This window comes from Zeugodacus cucurbitae, chromosome 5, assembly GCF_028554725.1.
Source record: "Zeugodacus cucurbitae isolate PBARC_wt_2022May chromosome 5, idZeuCucr1.2, whole genome shotgun sequence".
Classification (NCBI taxonomy): Eukaryota; Metazoa; Arthropoda; class Insecta; order Diptera; family Tephritidae; genus Zeugodacus; species Zeugodacus cucurbitae.
In genome coordinates, this window is record NC_071670.1 from 68,477,547 (window position 1) to 68,498,138 (window position 20,592).

Sequence of the window (20,592 nt, forward strand, 5' to 3'; positions counted from 1 at the left end):
TTGCTCTTGGGTGGCGCATAAAAAACTTTAAAGCTCAAATTGGCGCATAAAAATCCATAAAAATCGCATTGCCGTGACAATGAAAAAGGCACTTGTGTAGGTGCCGCACGCGTTTCTCAGTTTTCTATATGAATTTTTGGTATAGTTTTTGTGAGTGGCATGGTGCAGCACTGATTTTGTAGTTAAATATATGTATAAGAAATGGCAGAAAATTGCTGGTCATAAAGTGAGAAGGAGAAAAGATAATAAATTTAGGAATTTTTAGAAAAACAAAAGTAAACGAAAGTTCGAAGAAGTTCGAAAAATTTCGAAAATAGTTTAAATGTTTAAAAACCATGCAATATTTTTAAATTGATTTCATAAGAATAAAAAAAATTGACTGAAAAATATCTATCACAAAAATAATTTCACTTTTATTTTAAAAATATTTTAATTGAAAATAAACATAGAAAAGAATGATTTCAATTGAGCATCTATTAAACGTTTAAATTGCGCCAGAAAAGCTTAAAGCAAAGCAAATATACACATACTTGCTTGCATGAGTCCATATGGCAACTTGAATAATTCCATTTTTCAGCTTCATACATTTTTATTTCAAGCTTTTTTTTAACAAAAAGTGATTTTTTGAATTAAAGTTTGAATATTAACAGTTTTAGATTACCATGCAAGCCACAAATACATTCACAAATATCTATACATAACTAATTTTTCCAAAATCTATTTCAAAATACATTTGACTTTGACAGACGCATTCATTGTTTTCTCCGTTATCCATTATTTGTCCACTTTTTTGATTGTATACAGCTTTAACGGGTATAACAAGTCGGCTTTAGTCGCAACAAGCGCTTACATATATTTTTCAGCGGAAAATCCGCATTGTGTGCGCTGTCATGTTGGCTAAGTAAATGTCGTTGACGTCTGAAAATCCGCAATAATTCGCGTCAAACCGTTTGAAAACAAATAAATAGAAAATGAAGAAAATAAAAATGGTATTTTTTTGCAAGAAATAAAAACAAAAATTGTATTTTAGTTAAAAAAATACAAAACTTTTGCGGAAATGGCAAAAAATGTTAGCCAAATATTGAAATTATTTTCACTGCGTATGCGCCTAAATGTATGCCAAAAAAACTATGTGATGACCACAGTATGCATAGGCTAGGCGCTGTAAGGAGCTGAGCGTGAGAATGAATATTTGAAGCGTTCGGTCTGCAGCTTACATTTTCAATATTTTTTTCGACTTTTTCCCACTGCATTGCTCTCTATTTGCTTTCACACAAACGAGTCAAACTGAAAATGCGATGGCTTAAACAGGATTAAATTCGTATTTACAATGAGTCCATGTAACGGCAAGCGCGTGAGTTTGAGTGTATGAGTGTGTGTGTATTTGTGTGCGACAGTTGTAGTCGTAAGGTGAGTGCATTAAAAACGCAATAAAAAGCCGCTCACAGCAAATAAATTATGCATAGCGATATGCGAGTTCAAATATATATTGCAGTAGGCATGGACTTATGTGTGAATTTTAAAGGGGGATAACCCTGTTGGAATTATTTTGAAGAATTCTGAGTTTGAAAGTAACTCTCTCGCTCCTCTAAAATGAGAAATTAGAGTCGTAAGCCGTTTTAGTATATGCTTTAAAGCATACTCCTTTAGTGAAAAGGCTAACCAAGCTTCTACAAGCTTAAGCCCTGAGGCATCTTTAAATTTGTTTATTGTTCAAATTTCCTACTGGTTACTTGCCACAAAATGTCTAAAGTGTAAAAATCGTCATCACTCAACTGAGATTAAATAAAATATTCCAACAGCAACGGCTGAGTGCCAGCGAGCAATGAATATTTTATTGCGTAAAATTTAAAATAGCAATACATCAGCAGGCGAGAAAGGATTAAAATGAACACAAACGCTTGTATACACGTGTTTCGAAAAAAAAAAACCAGAATAAATAAATAATACCTAAGTATAGAAACAATCACTGAGCTAGTGGTTAGTGCAAGGGAAGTTGGTGGCTTTGAGCCTACTTTTACTTTTTATTATGCAAACAAGAAGAAAAAAGTTAAAAAAAAAATTTAGCATAATAAAAGAAAATAATATATAGCAAAATTATTTTTTTTTTATTTTTTCAAATTTTTTTCCTACAAAAAGTGAGTAAAAAAATAATATTTATAAAAAATTAAAAATAAAAAATTATTTGATAGCAGATAAAAATGTATAAAAAATTATAATAAATAACGGTAAAAACGAATTTAATTTTAAATTAATTTCGAAAAAAAATTGTTGAAATTTTTAATAAAATATAAAAGCATTCATATATTAAAGCTCTGATGTATGCATATTTTTCCTATTAAATGAAAAAGTACCGTTATTTTTCTAAGCGTTAAGCTAAATTAAATTCTATCATCGGCTATTTTCATTTGTTAAACTGAATTTTATTATTTCCACGAATTTTTTTTAATATTTTTTTTGCACTTTTTCGCAGTTTTGATAAACTTTCCAACTCACTGGTATTTAATAAAAGGCAATTTAAATCAATTGACTGACAATTCGCAGTTAAATAACCGAATTCAAAGCAATTGAAGGTCAGCAAGCGCAACTGCCTAAGCACAGCCGAGCTCCACTTGCTGCAAGGCGTTTCATGAGAAAAACTTATTTGGAGAAATGCGAACAAAAAACAGCAAACTCTTAATTTAATTTTAAATTGCTTAATTTTGGGCAAATTGAATTGAACGCAACACAAATACGGCGATGAGAAGAACTGCAAGCAGCCTAGTTGCACGTGCTCATTGTGGCATGCCACATGCTAACGCTTGCTTGCGTCGCAAACATTGTAAACGTGTGACTGCTTTTAATTGACAAGCACTTTGCGCGTAGCGCGGAGAGCGGCGGGGGGAAATGCAACTTTTGTGCAAATTTATTTGAGTAAATTTTTTTTCACAACAAAATTTTCTACTATTTTGGTCTTTGTAGCGCCACAACCTAATTACATTTCGGTTGTTCTACATGAAGCGTGTGTGTGTGTGCGCTCAGCATTTGCAACATGACGACAAAGTGGCAAACAAACTGCAATTCAGTTGCAAGCGCATAGAGGCGCACAACACATGTGGCAACACATACATACCTTACTATATGTGTATATATGTATATGTATGTATGTTTCTGTGTGTTTGTGCATTGAGTGAATTATATAATTGCGTACAAAGTTGGTTCTCCAGTTTTCATGTTAGCATTGCATTGCCGCTCGGCAAGTTTTAAGTGTGTAACCAGGTTTTCTATTTGCATTTGCAACTAATGTTGCCACAATTTGTTGCGCCTTTTTACGTTTCACATACGCACACTTGCTCGCATGCTTTTGTATGTGTGTGATTACATGTGGCACATATGTAAAATGTTACTAAATGTAAAATGTTCTTCTAGGTAAGGATTTCAATGCAAAGCTCTGTTGCAAGGCTTCAAAAATAAATGGCAAAAAATTTTCGATGTATTTAAAAAAAAATAATTTTTGATTTTTCAAAATTTGAATATGCATCAAATAATAGGTTTTTAAGTTTAAAAAACTTATTTTTTCATTAATTTAAAAATCATTATTTGAGTCATTCTTCGAAATATTGCCATGTGGCAAGTTCGAGTTTTTATTTTATAATAATTTTATGCTCATAAAGTATAACATTTATAATTTTTCAACAGAAAATGTTGAAATATTTATTTAAAAAAAACAATATTTTCAGTTTCCTCATGCTTTTACTGCTTACTGTTTAACTTACGCTTTACCAGAATATTTATAAGAATGGCATTCGATTTTACCTGCAAATATAAAGTGAAAAAAATTTGTTAAAAAAATATTTAAACACTTTTGATAAAAATTTTGAAACCATTTTGAAAAAAATTAAAAAAACAATTATAATGTTTTCAAAAAAAAATTTAAATGGTCATTACTTTATTTTTAAAACACTTATCAATAAATATTTCTTACAAATAAATTATTTATTTATTTTAGCATTACTTATTTGCTACGAATTGGCACACGCCATTCGTTTACTAGACCTCCCGACTTCTTCGCGCTAGTCGCTTTCTCAGCAGCGCTTTCAACATAATATTATTTCTTCATCAGTTCTCCCCTCTCGCTTCCAAAACAGAAATTCACACTAAAATGTATGCTAATGCGCCTTTAATTCCTTGCAACAAATGCAAATTGCTGTCATACTTCTCGTATTTGTTTTCCACTACCAACCAAGACTTTTTCAACAACAACACAGAGTCTATATAGCAAGCGGCACACATTAGAAAATTCCGCATTCGCGCTGCGACAAGCTGCGTAATAATTTCTAATTTATTTCGTATTTTTTCCTTAATACCGAATATGCGCGATAAACAAAATGAAACAACTACAACAGCAACAACAATCACACGACATTGAGGTGAATGGCAGTTGAAGTCGCTGTTAAAAGCGAGGCAGCAGCAAATTTAGACAAAGCGCTCTCTCAAGCCCGACGAATCGCATTCGCCACGCCAGTGTCTTTAAAAGACGCTGCGCTAATCGTTTTTTATGCTTTGTTGCTGTTGTTGCTGCTGTTTTATTGCTTAAGCGGTTGTTGTTGTGCGCGTTGCTGTCAAGTTGACCTTCGTCGCCGCAGCCCATCCTACAACAAACATTAGTAGTAGCAGCAGCAAGTAAACGCTAAGAATTTCATTTATTAAGGCATGCAAATCGGCTCTTTATCGTTCACGTGAAATTTCGATGTCGACAGCAGCGGTGGCAAAGCAGGAATTTACAATGGCATTTGCATTAATTTTGGGAAAATTCAGTGCCAACAACACACCGGCAGACAAGCGTTGGAGTAAATGAAGAGTTTTTGTTTTGAATTTTCGACTTTTCGAAGTTGGGGTTGCATGCCACACAGCAAAGTCGCTAAGTCTGGCGTTGCGAGCATTACTGGTATGGCTCTATTTTATTTACCCACCCACCCCTGCTACTGATTTGGTGCTTCTGCTGTCAAAAAATTCCTAGCATACTCGCACGGCTCTTGCGGCAAGGAGTTCACCGCTCAGCCGCCACACAGCCACTTCACGGTTTGTGTGGCAGACGTGTGAGCTTAGCTATTTTGAAGCGCCTGCTTGGTATTAGCGCGTTGACAAATTTCGAATTTCGGGGTTGTGCACCCCTGTGTTGCAGATACCATTGTATGAATGTGTGTGTACTTGCTCAAAAGTGCTGCTCAAAAGCGCTTTCAAGTGCGGTGGTTGTTTTTGCAGTCTTTATTTGTTGCTGTTTTAAATAATTCAATGCTGCTTTGTTGTGGCATATCAATATACATGCCACATTTTTGGCTGTGCCTCTTTGCAGGTGTTACTAAGCCGCTTATTTGTAGCTTAATTCTGAAATGTTTTGAAAAGCTTTATTTTATTGTACGATTTGATTGACTTTTAAGGGTGTTGAAGGAATTCTTTTTATTTCATTGCATTTTTTTATTTTGAATTTTTAATTTTATGATTTTTTGTTCATTTTATGTATTCAAATTATAATTTTTTTATTTTTTTTTCAAAACTTTTTTTTATATTTTTTTTCAAATTTTTATTTTTTCTTTACAATTAATTTTTTTGTTATTATTATTTCATTTTTACGAGTTTTCTTCCTGACATTTAAACCATTAAATTAAATATTTATTTTCCAATTCATATCAAGTAATAAAAGCACATAAGCCTTTTATGCACCAAAGTGACAATAACAATAACACCAAAAGCGGAAGTTGGGGCAACACTAAAAACTATAAAAAATGACCAAATTAAATATTCTTAACTATAATATTTTACTAAATTTATGATTAAAACCTAGAACCACACACGCTTTTTTAATATTTTTTGGTATAACGCATTTTTAAACGGTACCACGTGCTTGTACCACACGCAGTGTTACACTGTGCAACAAAAGCACGTAGAATGGTAAGACATTTGACTTCCGCTGCCAAAACGGAAATGCCACAAATGGCGTTAATAACGGGTTGCCATTAACCCACAGTGATTCTTTCAATATATGTATGCTTGAGTTTACCACCCCAGCTCAAAGTGCTTCTGAAACTGCTATTTGAATAGGGTTTGCAAAAATAAGGAAAATAGAAAAGAAATTGTAAGCGAGCAGTTGTGGCTAAATAATGTTTATAAAGCTTTATTTTGTTGTTGTTATTGGTGTGGTAAGCCACTACTATTAGCTATTCAGCTATGCACGTAGCGTTTCAAGCGAGACTAGCCACAAGTCTCTAGTAGAAAAAACAACGCCATAATTAAGTTATGAATGCGTGTGCTACCATTGTTTGATTAAAAGAAATAGCAATAATAACAATAAAAGTAAATAAAAATGCGGCACACGAGACCCTTACTACCGCATAGACGCTTAATAGATAGACTACCTAGATCTCTCTGCCGCCCTCAGCCGCGCTACGCTGTAACTGGTATTTGTTGGTTAATCATGTATGCCCGACACGTAGCGGCTGAATATAATTTTATGCTACGCATTATGACAATCAAACGTTGGTAATAATCATACAAAGACATGACAATAATCATGTTGCTGCTGCTGCTGCCACAACGCGACGTCGCACAGTGGCCACGACTATCACAGACAACTAGCAAATGGCTGCTTTACTTGCTTTTATGGCGCTACAAACTGGTGGATAACAAAGCCAGAACAACAACAACACTACCAACAATGTCTTTTGTGGCAGTTAAAATGCAATGTTTGTTATTAAAAAGTACTAAGAACAGTCTGTATGTTCGACGCTTCACTCTCAACTCACCAACTATGAGCGACACATGCAACAGTGGTAGAACGCTGCTGCCGGTAGCTGCTGAGCGCTACTTTTTCTAGCCACTAGCCACTAAAGGCAGTCAGTCAGCAATGCCAGAAATGTTCAAAGCCACCGTCACACGAAGCGCAGCTCGTAGAATATTATTATTAAATGGCGAACAAAACGCGTGCTCATATGATTTCTGATAAGTTTCTTTTTTACGTTTACGACTTGGCTTAGTCAGATAACGAATGGAGTGTACGAGTATAATAAAAGAAATGAAAATCAAGCAAACAATGCCAATGAAAATATAGAATATTGTGGATAAATACAAATATCGAAACGCACGAATAGCCACATAGCGTTCGTATATACGAGTATACTCTGTAATAGTTTATTTTATTTTTTTCTATTTTTTATAATTTTTTATTTGTGCTATTTTTGTACTAGCATTCACTTCTGCTTCTGTATGAAGAGTATCTACACGTTCGAGCACGCTGTGTACAATGTGGCATAATAATGAGCGTATTTGTTGTTGTTGCTTAGTTTTCATATTTGCTTTTTTGAAAGTCAGTTATATTGTAATAACAAAAATCGTTATAATAAAAACAATAATAATTGTAATGGTAATGCAATCGTTTATTGATTGTTCATAGTGGACTAATGTATGGGCAATACAACAATGTGTATGAATGTGAGGGAATACTGAAGAAATTCTGTGGGTTTATGAACTTCGGAAAGGGATACAAGTATAACATAGTGGATAGACTTGTAAGCGAAGAGAGCAAAGAAGTCTTCAAAAAGGTTTTGAAGAATTTAAATTAGGAACTTCCTCAGCACTTCTTCTACACTCTCATCTAACCAGGGATTAAATCGTAATATACTTGTCAATTAAAGTAAACTCCAGATATTTTTCGGTCTGAAGTGTAGTGTTTAATCATTAAACTCGAGGTTATAATACAATCAGAACTTGCTAAATATATCATGAAAATGTTCTTTGAAGAGAAAGGAAATATTTTTTAATAAATTTAATCATTGACTAAATTAGCGAATCGCGTTCAAATTGAAATGAACGGTTTTTCCAAAAAACAGCAGCGGTTAATTTTTACAACATAAAAACCAATTTGCGCCGCATTAATGATTTTTATTAAATTTTCGCGGAGTTGAAATAAATTATTGGCAAGTGCAAAAACCAAAACAGCAACGGCGGCGAGTTGAAGCTACGTGCAACTGCCAAAATGCCCTACTTATTATGCATTAAAAAATTATTATTATTTTCTTAATATAAACGGCGCATATACAACGATGAATCTACAAATTCGAGCTACAATTTACATATATTAACATATAATATATTTTTTAAGCCCACGTGTGTGCATGTTGCAAGGTACTCCATAAGCATATTTCGCGCTTTCGGCAATGGTTGCATGGAATTCATTTTAATTTTCAGCTTGATCGCATTTTAATTGTTCTACCGCTGTACAAGAAGATGATGAAGTTTTACTATCGTGATTTTCTCCAACTGCTTTTTGTACGCCGAATTCGCTTGTGCCACATTTTGGAAGCGGTGCCGTCGTTGATATGGATTTCCGCTCGAAGTTGATTATTTTATGTTCTGCTTTACATTAATTTTCATATCCGCGCTTACATATATTTACAGTTACACGTGTAAGTCAATGTGTGTAGCAACCTCCACTAGTCACTAGTATGTACTTAATTGATGCTGCAGCGCGGCGCGCAAATATTGCTTGGCTGTAATTTTTCTCCGTTTCTTTACCTTTAGTAGGGTACACACACGCATTTTGGCCCGCGGCATGCAAAAGTGCGGCACACGATTCTCGCAGATGATGCCGCGCTTCGGTTTACTTCTTCTCTCCCCTCTCCGCTCCACGTGCTTCATATTTCACCGATGAGTTGCCTCATTTCGAGCACATTTTCCTTTTTAATGCGAATTTCATTTCTGTTTATTATGCTCGTTTTCGCCGATTTTAATTTTGCCTTACATTTTCGCTGTAAAAAGAGAAGCAGCGTGCGCCGCGGTGTGGCATGCATTGCGCTGGTGGGCGTTGGTTAAATGATTAAACACTCGTATGCGGAGTGGATAATTTTATGATTTTTTTCCAACTTTTCGCCCATATTTTCCTCGGCTAATGAGTATAAAAAGAAAAACCTTTAAATTCTATTTGGATTTCTGGCAAATTTAGCGCTCATTCTGCTAATGAGCGCTGTGCGAAAGAGTTTCTGAGGTCAGTAGTGTAAATAAAATATTTGTAGGCACGCATGTGAGAGGCCAAAAGCTTAGCGGGAAATCAAATAAACTAGTCTAATAAATAAAAATAAAATAACTTGACAAATGTTTTTAATCAGCGGGTGTTGATGCGCGCAATTCTCGCACCAGCAACGCAAGACGCCTACGCACTGTGTGTGGGGAAAACAGTGGGGAGCAGTAAAGTGTCGATTTGTGTAAAGTTTACAAAAAATAATAAAATTATCTGAACTGAAAATTATTAATTTATTAAGCAATTTAAGATATTCGAAAAATATTTTTTTTATTAATAAATTATTTAAAAAAAAAATTTTTTTTAGTTAGAAAAAAATTTAAGCATTAAATTTTTGAATGAAAATTAATAATTACATTAAATTTCATTATTTCAATAATTTAAAATTTTTCGATTTGTTATTATAATAATTTTCCGCACACCACTGTCGCCACTGCCAGCACTGGCCATCTCGCCAAACTATGCCAGCACCTCGTGGGCGTCCACCATTTACTTGTTTTTATGTTTTTCGTATTTCTCATTTGTCTATTTTTATAACTTTTATTGCGTTCGCTGCTAGTGGCAAACAACAAATAAGCAGCTAATAAATTATAAACAAATGTTAAGTGATTTTAAATTTAATTTTTCGCTCGTTCACTTGCTGTAATTTGCTAATGAAATGTGCGTTTGCTCTTGGTGCCGTAAACATTTCAAAAACACGCGTTTGATATATCGTAAATAACGGTGTATTTTGATTAAGCGTAAAGCTCTCATAATATATCTCGTAAATAAGGGATTTTAGCTGTTGACCCCGCGCTATTTTCTTTCTATTTTCTTGTGATTACTCCTCGTTGACCTTTCTTTGATTTTTATTATGCATTTATTATAAATCTTATGATGCCCGTCACGTCTCAGCTGGCTTTGAGTTGATGAATATGTAGAGGAGAATTGATTTGCAAGAGTTTTGAGGTTAAGTCTGATGGCATTTCTTTAGAGATATTTGTCAAAAGATCTCCAAAAAATAAAATAAAGTTGAACTCTTTCGAAGTTCTTACGCTCCCTATCGGTATATTATTCATTTGGTACTCGGTGGGTTGTTCTCGCGAGCGACTTTAGAACTCTCATTCTACTCCGTTCGTATGTGATTAAGTACAAATATAAGTATCTGAATATGAGTTTGAACTTTCCGAAAACCCCGCATGAGTGTGCGCTTAATTGGCTTCTTCCGCAGCAGCAGCAGCGCAAATCAAAGGCAACTCGAGTTAAATACGCCAAAATGAAGATAAAACAAAGTCTCGAAGTCATTATAGATTTTTAAATTTATGCAGAACACAAACTATTTACAATTTTCATTTAATTTCCAACGTCCGACGACGGCAACGTTGGCGCACCCGAACGACATGTTAATCACATGTGGCAGCCAACAAACCGCCGCATTCGCCAATGTGTTGCATATGCGGCCGGGCGTTGGAGTGGCAACTGCCAACCAGTTGGGCAGCAGTTTCCTTTCCATTTCTACGAGTTTGTTGTTACTGCACGTTGTGATTGCAAATAGGCAAAATGCAGCACCTCCTGCTGCGGCGCGCATTATGATGAATGCGAGATTTTTTTTAGAATTTTTGCTGCAAAATTTATTTTTCATTTTTTATTTTCTGCCTTCGCGTCAATTCCAATTGCAGTGTGCTTGTGTGTCTTGTGTGCCCGCTCCTCGTTGTCTACTTTTTCAATTTACGCATTGCGAAATGAATTCACGCCGTGCCACATGCACATGTTGCACATATATTTGCATGTTTGTCTGTTGCTCTGTACTTTAAATGAAGTTAATTTTCATAAGAAAATAGCAAAATCTGAAATAAGCTTATGTGGCATTGTTTTTGTTGTTTTGTTTCGCTGTTTTGTTTTGTGTTCGCTGATGAGCCGCACCTTTTTGCTTGCCACTTGACAGGAATAAAGTCGCAATTCGCAAAGTCCATTAAAGACAATATGTTGAAAGGTGGATATGAACGGCGAGTCGGAAAATTATATGTAAATAAATATATTTTATGGTTATGTTTGTGCGTTAGCTTGAATATAGGAAGCATATATTGACTATATAGAAGGCGGTTATTAAGATTTTGTTGCTAATGATTTTTGTGCGTAGAGTTTAATGTTGCAACAATAAGCTTGGACGTTATTATTTTCATTTCCACCGCTGTAAAATTTTAAACTTTTTCTCCAATACTTTAATACGTAAAAAATTAAAAAAAAAATCTGTGTTCCTATTTTTAAGTCCGAAACTGTAACATTTTATTTTTGCAATATTTTAATCCATGCCATAATCAAATTCACTATTCACGCGCCTTTCCACACAATTAAATGCGCTAATGTGTTTGCTTTGAACTCGAAATGGCTTTTCAATTGCAATTTGCATGCTGCTTGCGCTTAACACTTCAGCAGCGTCAACATCAATGTCAACGGCAACAGCATCGGCATCAGCATCATCATGCGCGCAGCAGCAGCAGCGTGTCAATTAACAGTGCAATGCCTGATTTAATTTTTTGTTGTTGCAACAGGCAAAAGTGCAACCCGTTTTTGCCACTAAAATGTCCTTGAGCCACATACACACTTGCAACGCGCCTGCTGGGGGCAGCATTAGCGAAGGTGGCGAGGGTGCAACAAGCGCTATTATATGCATGCTGCAACACACATTGTGGCGCGTAATTTCCAATTACGCCCGTTGAAGTGCGCACTTTAAAATGCCAGCACAAAAAATTTATGGCTTCGCAGCGCAAATGTTGCATATGATTTCTCATGCAACAACCAGCGTCATGTTGTACGCTCTTGAGTGCAATGCAAACACAAATACGCTGCTGCGGGTGGCAAAAAGTTGTTGATGAGTTTGTGAGCAGGAAATTTTCGAAATTAAAAATCGTTGCAGGAAAAAATTTATTAAAAATTTTGATGGAAATGCTAGCAGTGAGTAAGTTTTAGTTTTAAGTGTTCTAATTTGTTTGGAAATTTTTTTTGTGGATGCAGAAGAAGTAAGGAGAAATTTTGATATATGCTGATCTAAATTGAAGTAAATTAATAAAAAAAATTAATCATTTGTAAATTTTTTTTCTAAAATTATTTCAAATTTTATAATTTTCGTTTGCTATTTATATATATTTTATATAATTTTTTTCATAACTTTTTTCATATAATATTTTTTTTTCATATCAGTTTTTAATATTTTTTTATTAATATTTAATTGATTGCTTTTAAATTATTTGTTTGCTATCAATCATTTGATTTATGCGCTTAATTCTCACATTTGTGCCTCGAAAATATGCATTATTTGCTAACAAATTTTATTTATTTATGATTAATTATAATTTATTATGTTTATTTTCGTACCATATTCAACGCTATCTTGAGCCAGTTAGCACTCTCAATTTATCTAAAATGTTTTTTAAGCACACACAGCGATTTATCTATGCATTTCCCAACGTGTGGCACGTTCTGCGCGCTGCCACAGTGAGTGCTCAGCGGTTTTGGGAAATATGTATTTGCTTAGAAAACGATAGTGAGACAAAGCGGCAGCGATAACTCCACAGATGTGCATAAATAACGCTGTGTGATTAGAAGGTAGTCCCTGAGACACGTAGGCAAATAGCGGCAGATTGCAGTGCAAACTAACGAAATGCGGAGTAAATCAAACAAACAAGCATGCAAGCAGTCAGGCAGCAGATAGTCAAAGCAGCAACTGATAGACAAACAAGTGCAGCAGCAGCAGGAGCATAACATGCTGATAGCAACCGCTTACAAGTCAATCAGACATCATGCAGATGAGGCAAGCAGTCTTTAAGTCTCACTTACAACACATCACTAGCTGTACTTTTAGGTGATAGCAGAGCAAAGCAATCGAAGTGCAGCGGCGACAACAAGCAAGTTGACACCAATATACATTTGTATGTGTGAGTGTGTGTGTGTGTGGCAGCAACATTATCGCCAAATAAGCGCCTAAATAAATAATCATGTGAACAAATAAATTTGTCAATTTATGACTACAGTGTGTTTATGATAGGCCTGCATGCGAGTGTGTGTGTGCGTGTGCGACAAATCAAATATTGTGCTGCCAACAAATACGAAGTTCACAAAACTATTAAACGGTATGAAAGTGATTACTCGTAAGGCACACACACACACACACATATACAAACACATCTATTGTCGCTTGATATTTTTAGCTTCGCTGACAGGGCGTTGCCGACAAATTACATACAAAATCATTAAGTAATTACAACAACAACAACAAAATTATTTCATTTTTTTCCTCGACAACAGTAAAGTTGTAATAAAAGTGACAACAACAAAAGCCATAAGCAAGCAACAGCCAACAACATATTTCATATATTCGGAGCTATTTAGTCATTAGAAGCATAAAATATGTGAAGTTGCAATATTCGGTATGTGTGTACATATATTTATTTAGGCGCTGCTATTGCAGTCATAAATAATTTGTATGCTTGAGAAATCGATAAGAGCACTCTTGCTTCGGTCAGAGGTCAATAAAGTGGAAAGCAGTGTATGCTTAATTTACAACAAAAATGTGTTGAGTGTTAACTGTACAGTGTATTTGCTGTGATTAGTGTGAAATGCTAAGCAGTTGACAATTAAATTGAAAAAATATATATTTTTTGTAGCATGCGATAAATTGATGAAACTGTAGAGAAGCTTTTAAGTGTTTTCTGGAGAATTAATCTCATTAAAATTGATTGCCTGCACTGTCAGCAATTACTAAACAACAATTATAATAACAACAAAAATTCGCTATGCAAAAAACTATAAAAAACTAGCATGCGATATGCCAGCAGATTATGTTAATGCAGAGCAATTTTCTAAACAAAAAAATTTCAAAGTGGTAACTGCAACTAGGGGTGCTTAGCAGCGCGCTCATTAGCAGAAATAACAAAACCATCGCCACTCCTCCCCGCGGACACTTAACATTACACTCTATATTTCAGATATTTTTTACAACTTTACTATGGCGAAGGGGAGCTGCGGCATACATACAAACATTTATGAGTTGGATATAAAACTAAAATAGAGTGTAGAAACTAAGTGACTGCAACCGTTAGAATGGAAGCAAAACGCTGGTGTGATAACAGTATTGAGCGCTGAGGAAGCAAACGGGTGCACGGGCAGCAGTCAGTGAACTCACTACTGCGCGCAGTGGTAAATGTTGTCATTGTTGTACTTTTATGATTATTCGCTGCTTTTGTTGTATGATAAAACGCTGATAAGCGCGCTGACTGGCAAGCAATAATAAAAAAGTGGTTGTTGTTGTACACATAAATAATTTATTTATTTCCAAGTGTAATTTGCCACATGCTGTTTTTATGGCTTATCAGCAATGTAACAACTAAATAAATTTATATATTTCACTAAAATTTCTCAGAAAAACTAAAAATAAAATATTTCGAAATTTTTATTTTATAAATATTTCTTTAGCAAACACTTTAAAGTTTTTTATGCAAGAATTACTGATTACTAAGAAATTTGCAAATTTATTAAGTCACATCATAAAAATGATTGTATTTCAAACTGTAATATGAATTTTATTGCGCATTTACATACAAACACACACACACATATATATATATATATATATACATATAAGAAGGCAAGCGGAGTAACTTATGTAGCCTGTAGTTCACCAGCTCGCCTGTGGTTTTATTGGCGAAGGGACATTCTGCTGACTAACTGCCAGCCAGCCTGCCTGCCTGCCTAGCTGTCTAGCAACCTAGGCTAGTTGCCTTCACTTGCCATTTGAGCCGGAGCGTTTGCCTCACAGCAGCGAATTTATATGTGTTGTTGCTTCTCTTGTTTCAGTTTTTATGATTGTGTAGCGCTAGTTGACTTGACACCAACGTGTATATTAAATTTTTATGATTTTCATAATCAACTCTGTGGTTGTTGTTTTTTTTTTTTTTATTTTGTTACCGGAATTATGTATGTGGCACCTATAGTCACTGTAAGCGCGAGTTGAAGGCGTAATTTTAATTGTTTTTACGGCGTATCATGTGAGTGTGCAATTGTGTGTAGGTATGCGGTTGAGAGATGACTTTAACAGCGACAACAACAAAAACGCTGTAAATTTTATTTAATAACTCCGGCGCAGGATGTTGCAAGTACGCATATTTAATTGAAAATTGTGTGTTGCATGCGTTATTGTATGGGGTGTTGATTAATAACGGTTTATATGTACATAACTAGGTGTCACTTGCTTTATTTTCATTTATTTTTGCGCTCAAATTAATTTTGTTTTCATGCGCGTTAACAGTTTGACAGTTTTTTAAAGCTTTCGAGTGTTGTTTATCGAAACAAATTTTAATTGTGAATGAAATTTAAAATTATTATAGCAAATAATCAACTTAGTTTCAATATGAAACGGCCATTATTTTTTTATATTATGAATAAAAATTTCATATTTTTTATTTTTTATTTTTTTATATTTTTATTATAATTAAAAATTAAAAATTTGGTCTCAAAAAATCACAAATTTTTCTGCCAAACGCCAATTACTTTTAATTTAATATCCGATCAAAAGACATATAAACATACACATATGCCGTACACCACCAAACCTGACACACAGCACGAAGCGTCTTTAACGTGCCTTCTTCCATACTTTATCAACCCAAACCTCGCCTTCGCCGCACAAAAATAAGACAGAAATACCTACACACACATCAATTCACATCGATTTTGTTAAACCTTATTGCGTTGCGCTGCTAAATAGGCTTTTATGATTTGCCGCCACAAAGCTGGTCGCAAACTTGCTCAGAGCTTGCGAAAAGCAAACCGGAGCCACGCATTGCGGCCCATTCAAATGTCAAATGTCATGTCAGTCAGTGGCGACAGCTAACTAAGGAAAAGGAAGATTCAGCGCAGCGTACAAAATGAAAACAAGAAAGTGAAAAGATTGCCTGACTGCCTCCCAGGCTCTACATTGCATTTGGCGCATCTTGTCACTCGCTGGGCGCTCTGAAGCTTCCACTGTTATCTGTCATCTGTTCTGAGCTCGGCTGTTGTCTCCACAAGATATGTATGTATGCTTGTGTGTGTTGCAAGTACTTGTGTTTCCCTTAAATGGTCGATTTACAGGGCTTTTCTTTAAGCCACGCCATTACTAAATCTTTATTTTACCCTTTAGCTTTCTTCGTTATTTTTAGAGCACTTCTCTGACAATTTTATTTATTTATTTTCTATCCCTTTCAGCGTTCATCTATATTCTATTCTATTTTTCTTTCATTCCCTAAAGCTCTGCTTCTTCTTCTCATTGCCTTTTGTGCCCTATCTTCGTTGTCGTGCGGTACTCACCTTTTGATAGCAACTTTGGCGGCATCTGAAGAGATCCTTGGAGCCCACTGCTTGCGCGTTGATAAATCCCAGCAGCGTGGTGACAGTGAATGCCACCATTAGCGTGGAGTTGAGTTCCTTCTTGCTGGACATTTTGTTGGGTTTTCTTTCTATTTTTATTTTCTTTATTATTATTTTTGACTTGATTATTTTGCTTTATATGCAGTTTTTATTTCAGATTCTACGTGTTTGCACTCTTTCGGCTTTTGAACTGGTTTTACTTTCTTAGGATACACGATTTTAACACTCGGAATATTTTCACTTTGCACTTTGTAGTTGTATGCTTTTGTACTACACACTTTATTTTGTATTTTTCAGGAAGTTCCGTTCAAAGGTTAGATTGGAACGATTTTCAAAGAACTTAAGACAACAGTTTTACTATGTATCGTATGTTTTTCGTTTACTATGTATCGTTGGCTTCGAATACAATATGGATTGTTTGAAATATATAACAATGATTTTGGAAATCTTTTGAATCCGTTACTTTTTAATATTAATTTAAGAACTTTTTTATCCAATTGGTTTTGGGTTTCAGTAATGATGACACCAATTTTTGTTGTAGATTTTCATTAAAAAACGTTCTTTTGTAATGATAGTTACTTTACAATGATTTTCGAAAACATAACAGTATTATAAAGAGTTATTGTTTTCCAAAATATATTTTCAACACTTATTTTCGAACTTTTCCGAATATTTTTCTTACATAATTCCACACGATATCGCACTTTGCATTTATTTTAGAGACTTAAGAGCTTTCCTTCAGCCAGTTTGATTTCCACAATTTTCGATTTCTGAAAATTGTCAACTGTTTTCAAAGAACACTTAGACGCAAATACATTTTGCCGTCGCTAAAACATTTGCCGCGCACATTCAGACACCTTCGAAACTCGATATAATTGCTTCGTAGCTTTGTAAGTTTGTGTTTGGTCACATTCACTGTAGAGACTATCTATATGGGAAAACACGCTTTTCCACTACGCTCGGCACGTAAAATACGACGACGAATAATTCCGTAGCATAGAATTGGTGAAGAACGCACACAAAAATATTCGACAAACGTGATCTCACTAAATTTAACGTCATCAACAAACGACCGCTCACGACCAACTGAAGCAACTGGCTGCAACGACAAACAATTTAAAAACTATGTACGCCATACGAGTCACCACCACCGCGCGACCAGTCAGCCAAACGACAGCGAAACAACCGAGAAACACCAGTCAACCAGTCAGCCAGGCATTCAAGCAAAGCCATCGATATACCACCGAACGAGCGAGCGAATAGCGTGTATGTCGGCGTAAGGAACGAACGTTGCAACTCGTATATGAGATAAAACCGAACCTGCAGCGAATTGCGCCGAACCGAATTGGAAAATGCAACGAAGTTGGCTGGTCTTCTGAAGAAGACCGGTTGAAGAAGCAGCTGTAGCTAGCGCATGTTGTTGTTGCTATCTACCGTGGATAGCCGGGTCTTTGGTGGCGCTCGGGGAGACCAACTTGTGTGGATGGCGGGCAAATTGTAGTCGCTACTCGCATTAAAATAAAGCGAAGGCAATGAGTTTCGAGCTTGTTGGAGACATCAACTTGTTGGTTTCGGTGTTCGATTGTATCCAAATCCAACAGCGTTGGAGCATTGATGAGCTCCGTTGTTCGAGGAGATGGCAAAAAACCGGTTTTCGCACAACATGTTGCTAGCTACCAGAGTCCGCAACATGTTGAGCAAATATGTGCTTTGTGTTGAGCGCACTCGCTAGTAAGTGGTGGTTGCATTTGTTTTTTGATTGCTGGCATTCTAAATGCAACTTGGAGGCACATCAGTTTGAATTCGCCGCATAAAAGTTGCATTCTGCTAAACAACATGTTCCCAGTGCAATACAGAATACGGTAGCCAGCTAGTTGTTGTTTGTTGCATTTGTTGGAGTTTGATGCAGAAATATAATATATAGTTGATATGCCATAACTATCTATTGAGGTTAGAAAAGAGATCACATATAAATTGATCTTTTGTATCTTTCTATATCCAAGGATTGTGAAGACTGATTGATTTTGTAGGTTCAGGTTTAAGCAAATCGAGATTTACATATTTTTGTCCTAATAGCAATCAATATGTAAGAAAGGTCAAGACCTCGAGATTTTCTCAACCATAAAAACTTCAATTAAATCTAAACAGCCGATCCATTTTGACTAAATACTTAAAGAACTCTCCTTTCTTGATGAAGAAGTTGGGATACTTGGACAAAATAACTAACGGTACTCTCATTTTCTACAATATCCATATCGTTGAACCCCTCTAATTTAAAATCATATGTTATGCTGGAGAAACAACATTTCTGACAAAAAATTATTGCAACACCAACTGTTAGCAACATGTTCGATACAAAACACCTTTTCGAAGGCAATCAAGGGGAAATCTCAAATTTCGAAATTGTAAGTACGCCAGCGACCGTCAGCTGGTTCGTTCATACCAAATGTATCTTATAGATACGCGCTAGCAACAAACAACCTCAGAGATTACGCACCACGCAACATTTTATGGACAAACGAACAGCCAACAGACATGTTGTGGTTGCAGCATTTGAAATTACATTTAATTTTTGTTGTTGTAGTTGCTAAAGCGCGCAACGCACGCATTTCCTGTTGATGGCAGTTATTGAAGGTCATTTTGGGTGAACGAGTGCGTTGTGATGTGTGCGTGTGTCCGCTGGTTTGTCACAGCCGCTGCGCAGATTGTTGCAAGCAAGCGGATGTGCGCAAAGAGATGGATGGTGGCATGCAAGTGCTCAGAAAAAAATTAAGTTGCAATTTATAATTTTGGAAGTCCAAGGGAATATGGAATTTCTTTAACTTTCTCATGAATAAATGTTTCATATAAACTCAAGACCCTCTTTGGTAAATTACTGATTTCATATGTGCTGTCATTATGCCATTTCCTTTCTTCTATTTATCTCCGAATCTCACTTTTATGCAAACATTTCTCATCTTTTCACATTGGAAATCCATCACTTGTGCAATTTGACCTCTCCTACGCATCTTCTTCGTACTTCGCTTTTACATTTTTTGTTGTCTTTGCCTGTGATCTCCTTCTACTACCTGCTGTGTGCTGCAGTAGTAACTCCGAAATCTACGTAGAAAAAAAGCAAACTGTCTTAGCCACAACAACACTAACAAGGTTGACAAAAAATCAAATCGCTGCTAGCTACGAAACTACTACCTGTTCCACTCGACCGATTAAGAAGATACTGCACGCACAATTGGACCAAAACTGGTTTGATGTCTGCTCTGTAGACGCCTATCGAGTATCCGTTCCTAGAATGTCAATTCTTATTGTTTCTATTTTTTGTTGGCTCAGCTCGGCTTAAGCCTTCTTAGATTTACTATTTTTTATTTGATTGCTTGTGTTTGTAAGTATGTAGTTGTGTTTGTTGTTATTTGCTACCATTGTTTGATTGCTCTTTGTTGATATTCGACGGTGCCATGTTTGTGCTACAGATTTGCGCAAATAATTAAATGTTTAATTCGAAGAAACTACAAAAAATATGTACTGATATTTGTTGATATTTGTGTATGTGTGTTAAAACAGAAGTCCTTCTAATGTTTGATTTTCTGTAATCTGACAAGTTTTTACAAATTTCGTACAAAAACCATATTCATACTGCAATCTTTTAAATAAATTATGTTTTCAGTGCTATTTTCATTTTGCTTACGACTTTTTATTTCTGATGGAAAAAAGCTTTCTTATTTAAAAAAATTACCCAATATTTCTCTTAATTATCCTCGCTGATCTCCTCGTTTGGAAATCTAAATAAAATATTACATAATACATAGACGGTTTTCACGCTTTATAATTCGCAAACTCACTTATTTTACAGTTACCCTCGCCTTAGAAAATTAAGTCAAGAAAAACACTGTACTAAGAATCATATTGTCTACGACCTCCAGCAAAAGAGAAGGCACATCGCAAGAGCCCGAAGCAAAGTTATCTGGTGATTTTTTTTTCCCGTTATTAATTATGGAGAGTGAGAATAATTGATCCGTGAAACTAACTGGGAGAAAGGCTTTACCCTGGAAGTATAACTGTCTCGTTATCTTTTACCGTTTTCGTAGTTTCGAAAGCTTTTTGCTTATAACTTTTATTTCTAATGGAGTCTTCGAAATGGTTTAATGATATATGATAAAGAG

At 35.3% G+C, this 20,592-nt stretch overlaps 1 protein-coding gene across 2 annotated transcripts in view; it reads right to left on the reverse strand.

Annotated features, from left to right (window-relative positions):
• Nucleotides 1-17,899, reverse strand: part of LOC105215360 (uncharacterized) — a 51,040-nt gene extending 33,141 nt beyond the window's left edge. The window contains exon 1 of one of the 2 annotated variants that reach the window (XM_011189226.3): nucleotides 16,376-17,899. In XM_011189226.3, coding sequence (XP_011187528.2) covers nucleotides 16,376-16,507 — 132 coding nt within the window. In that variant the 5' untranslated portion in view covers nucleotides 16,508-17,899. The remainder of the gene's footprint in view (nucleotides 1-16,375) is intronic. The other variant, XM_011189227.3, reaches the window with a different exon arrangement.
• Between the last annotated feature and the right edge of the window lie 2,693 nt (nucleotides 17,900-20,592).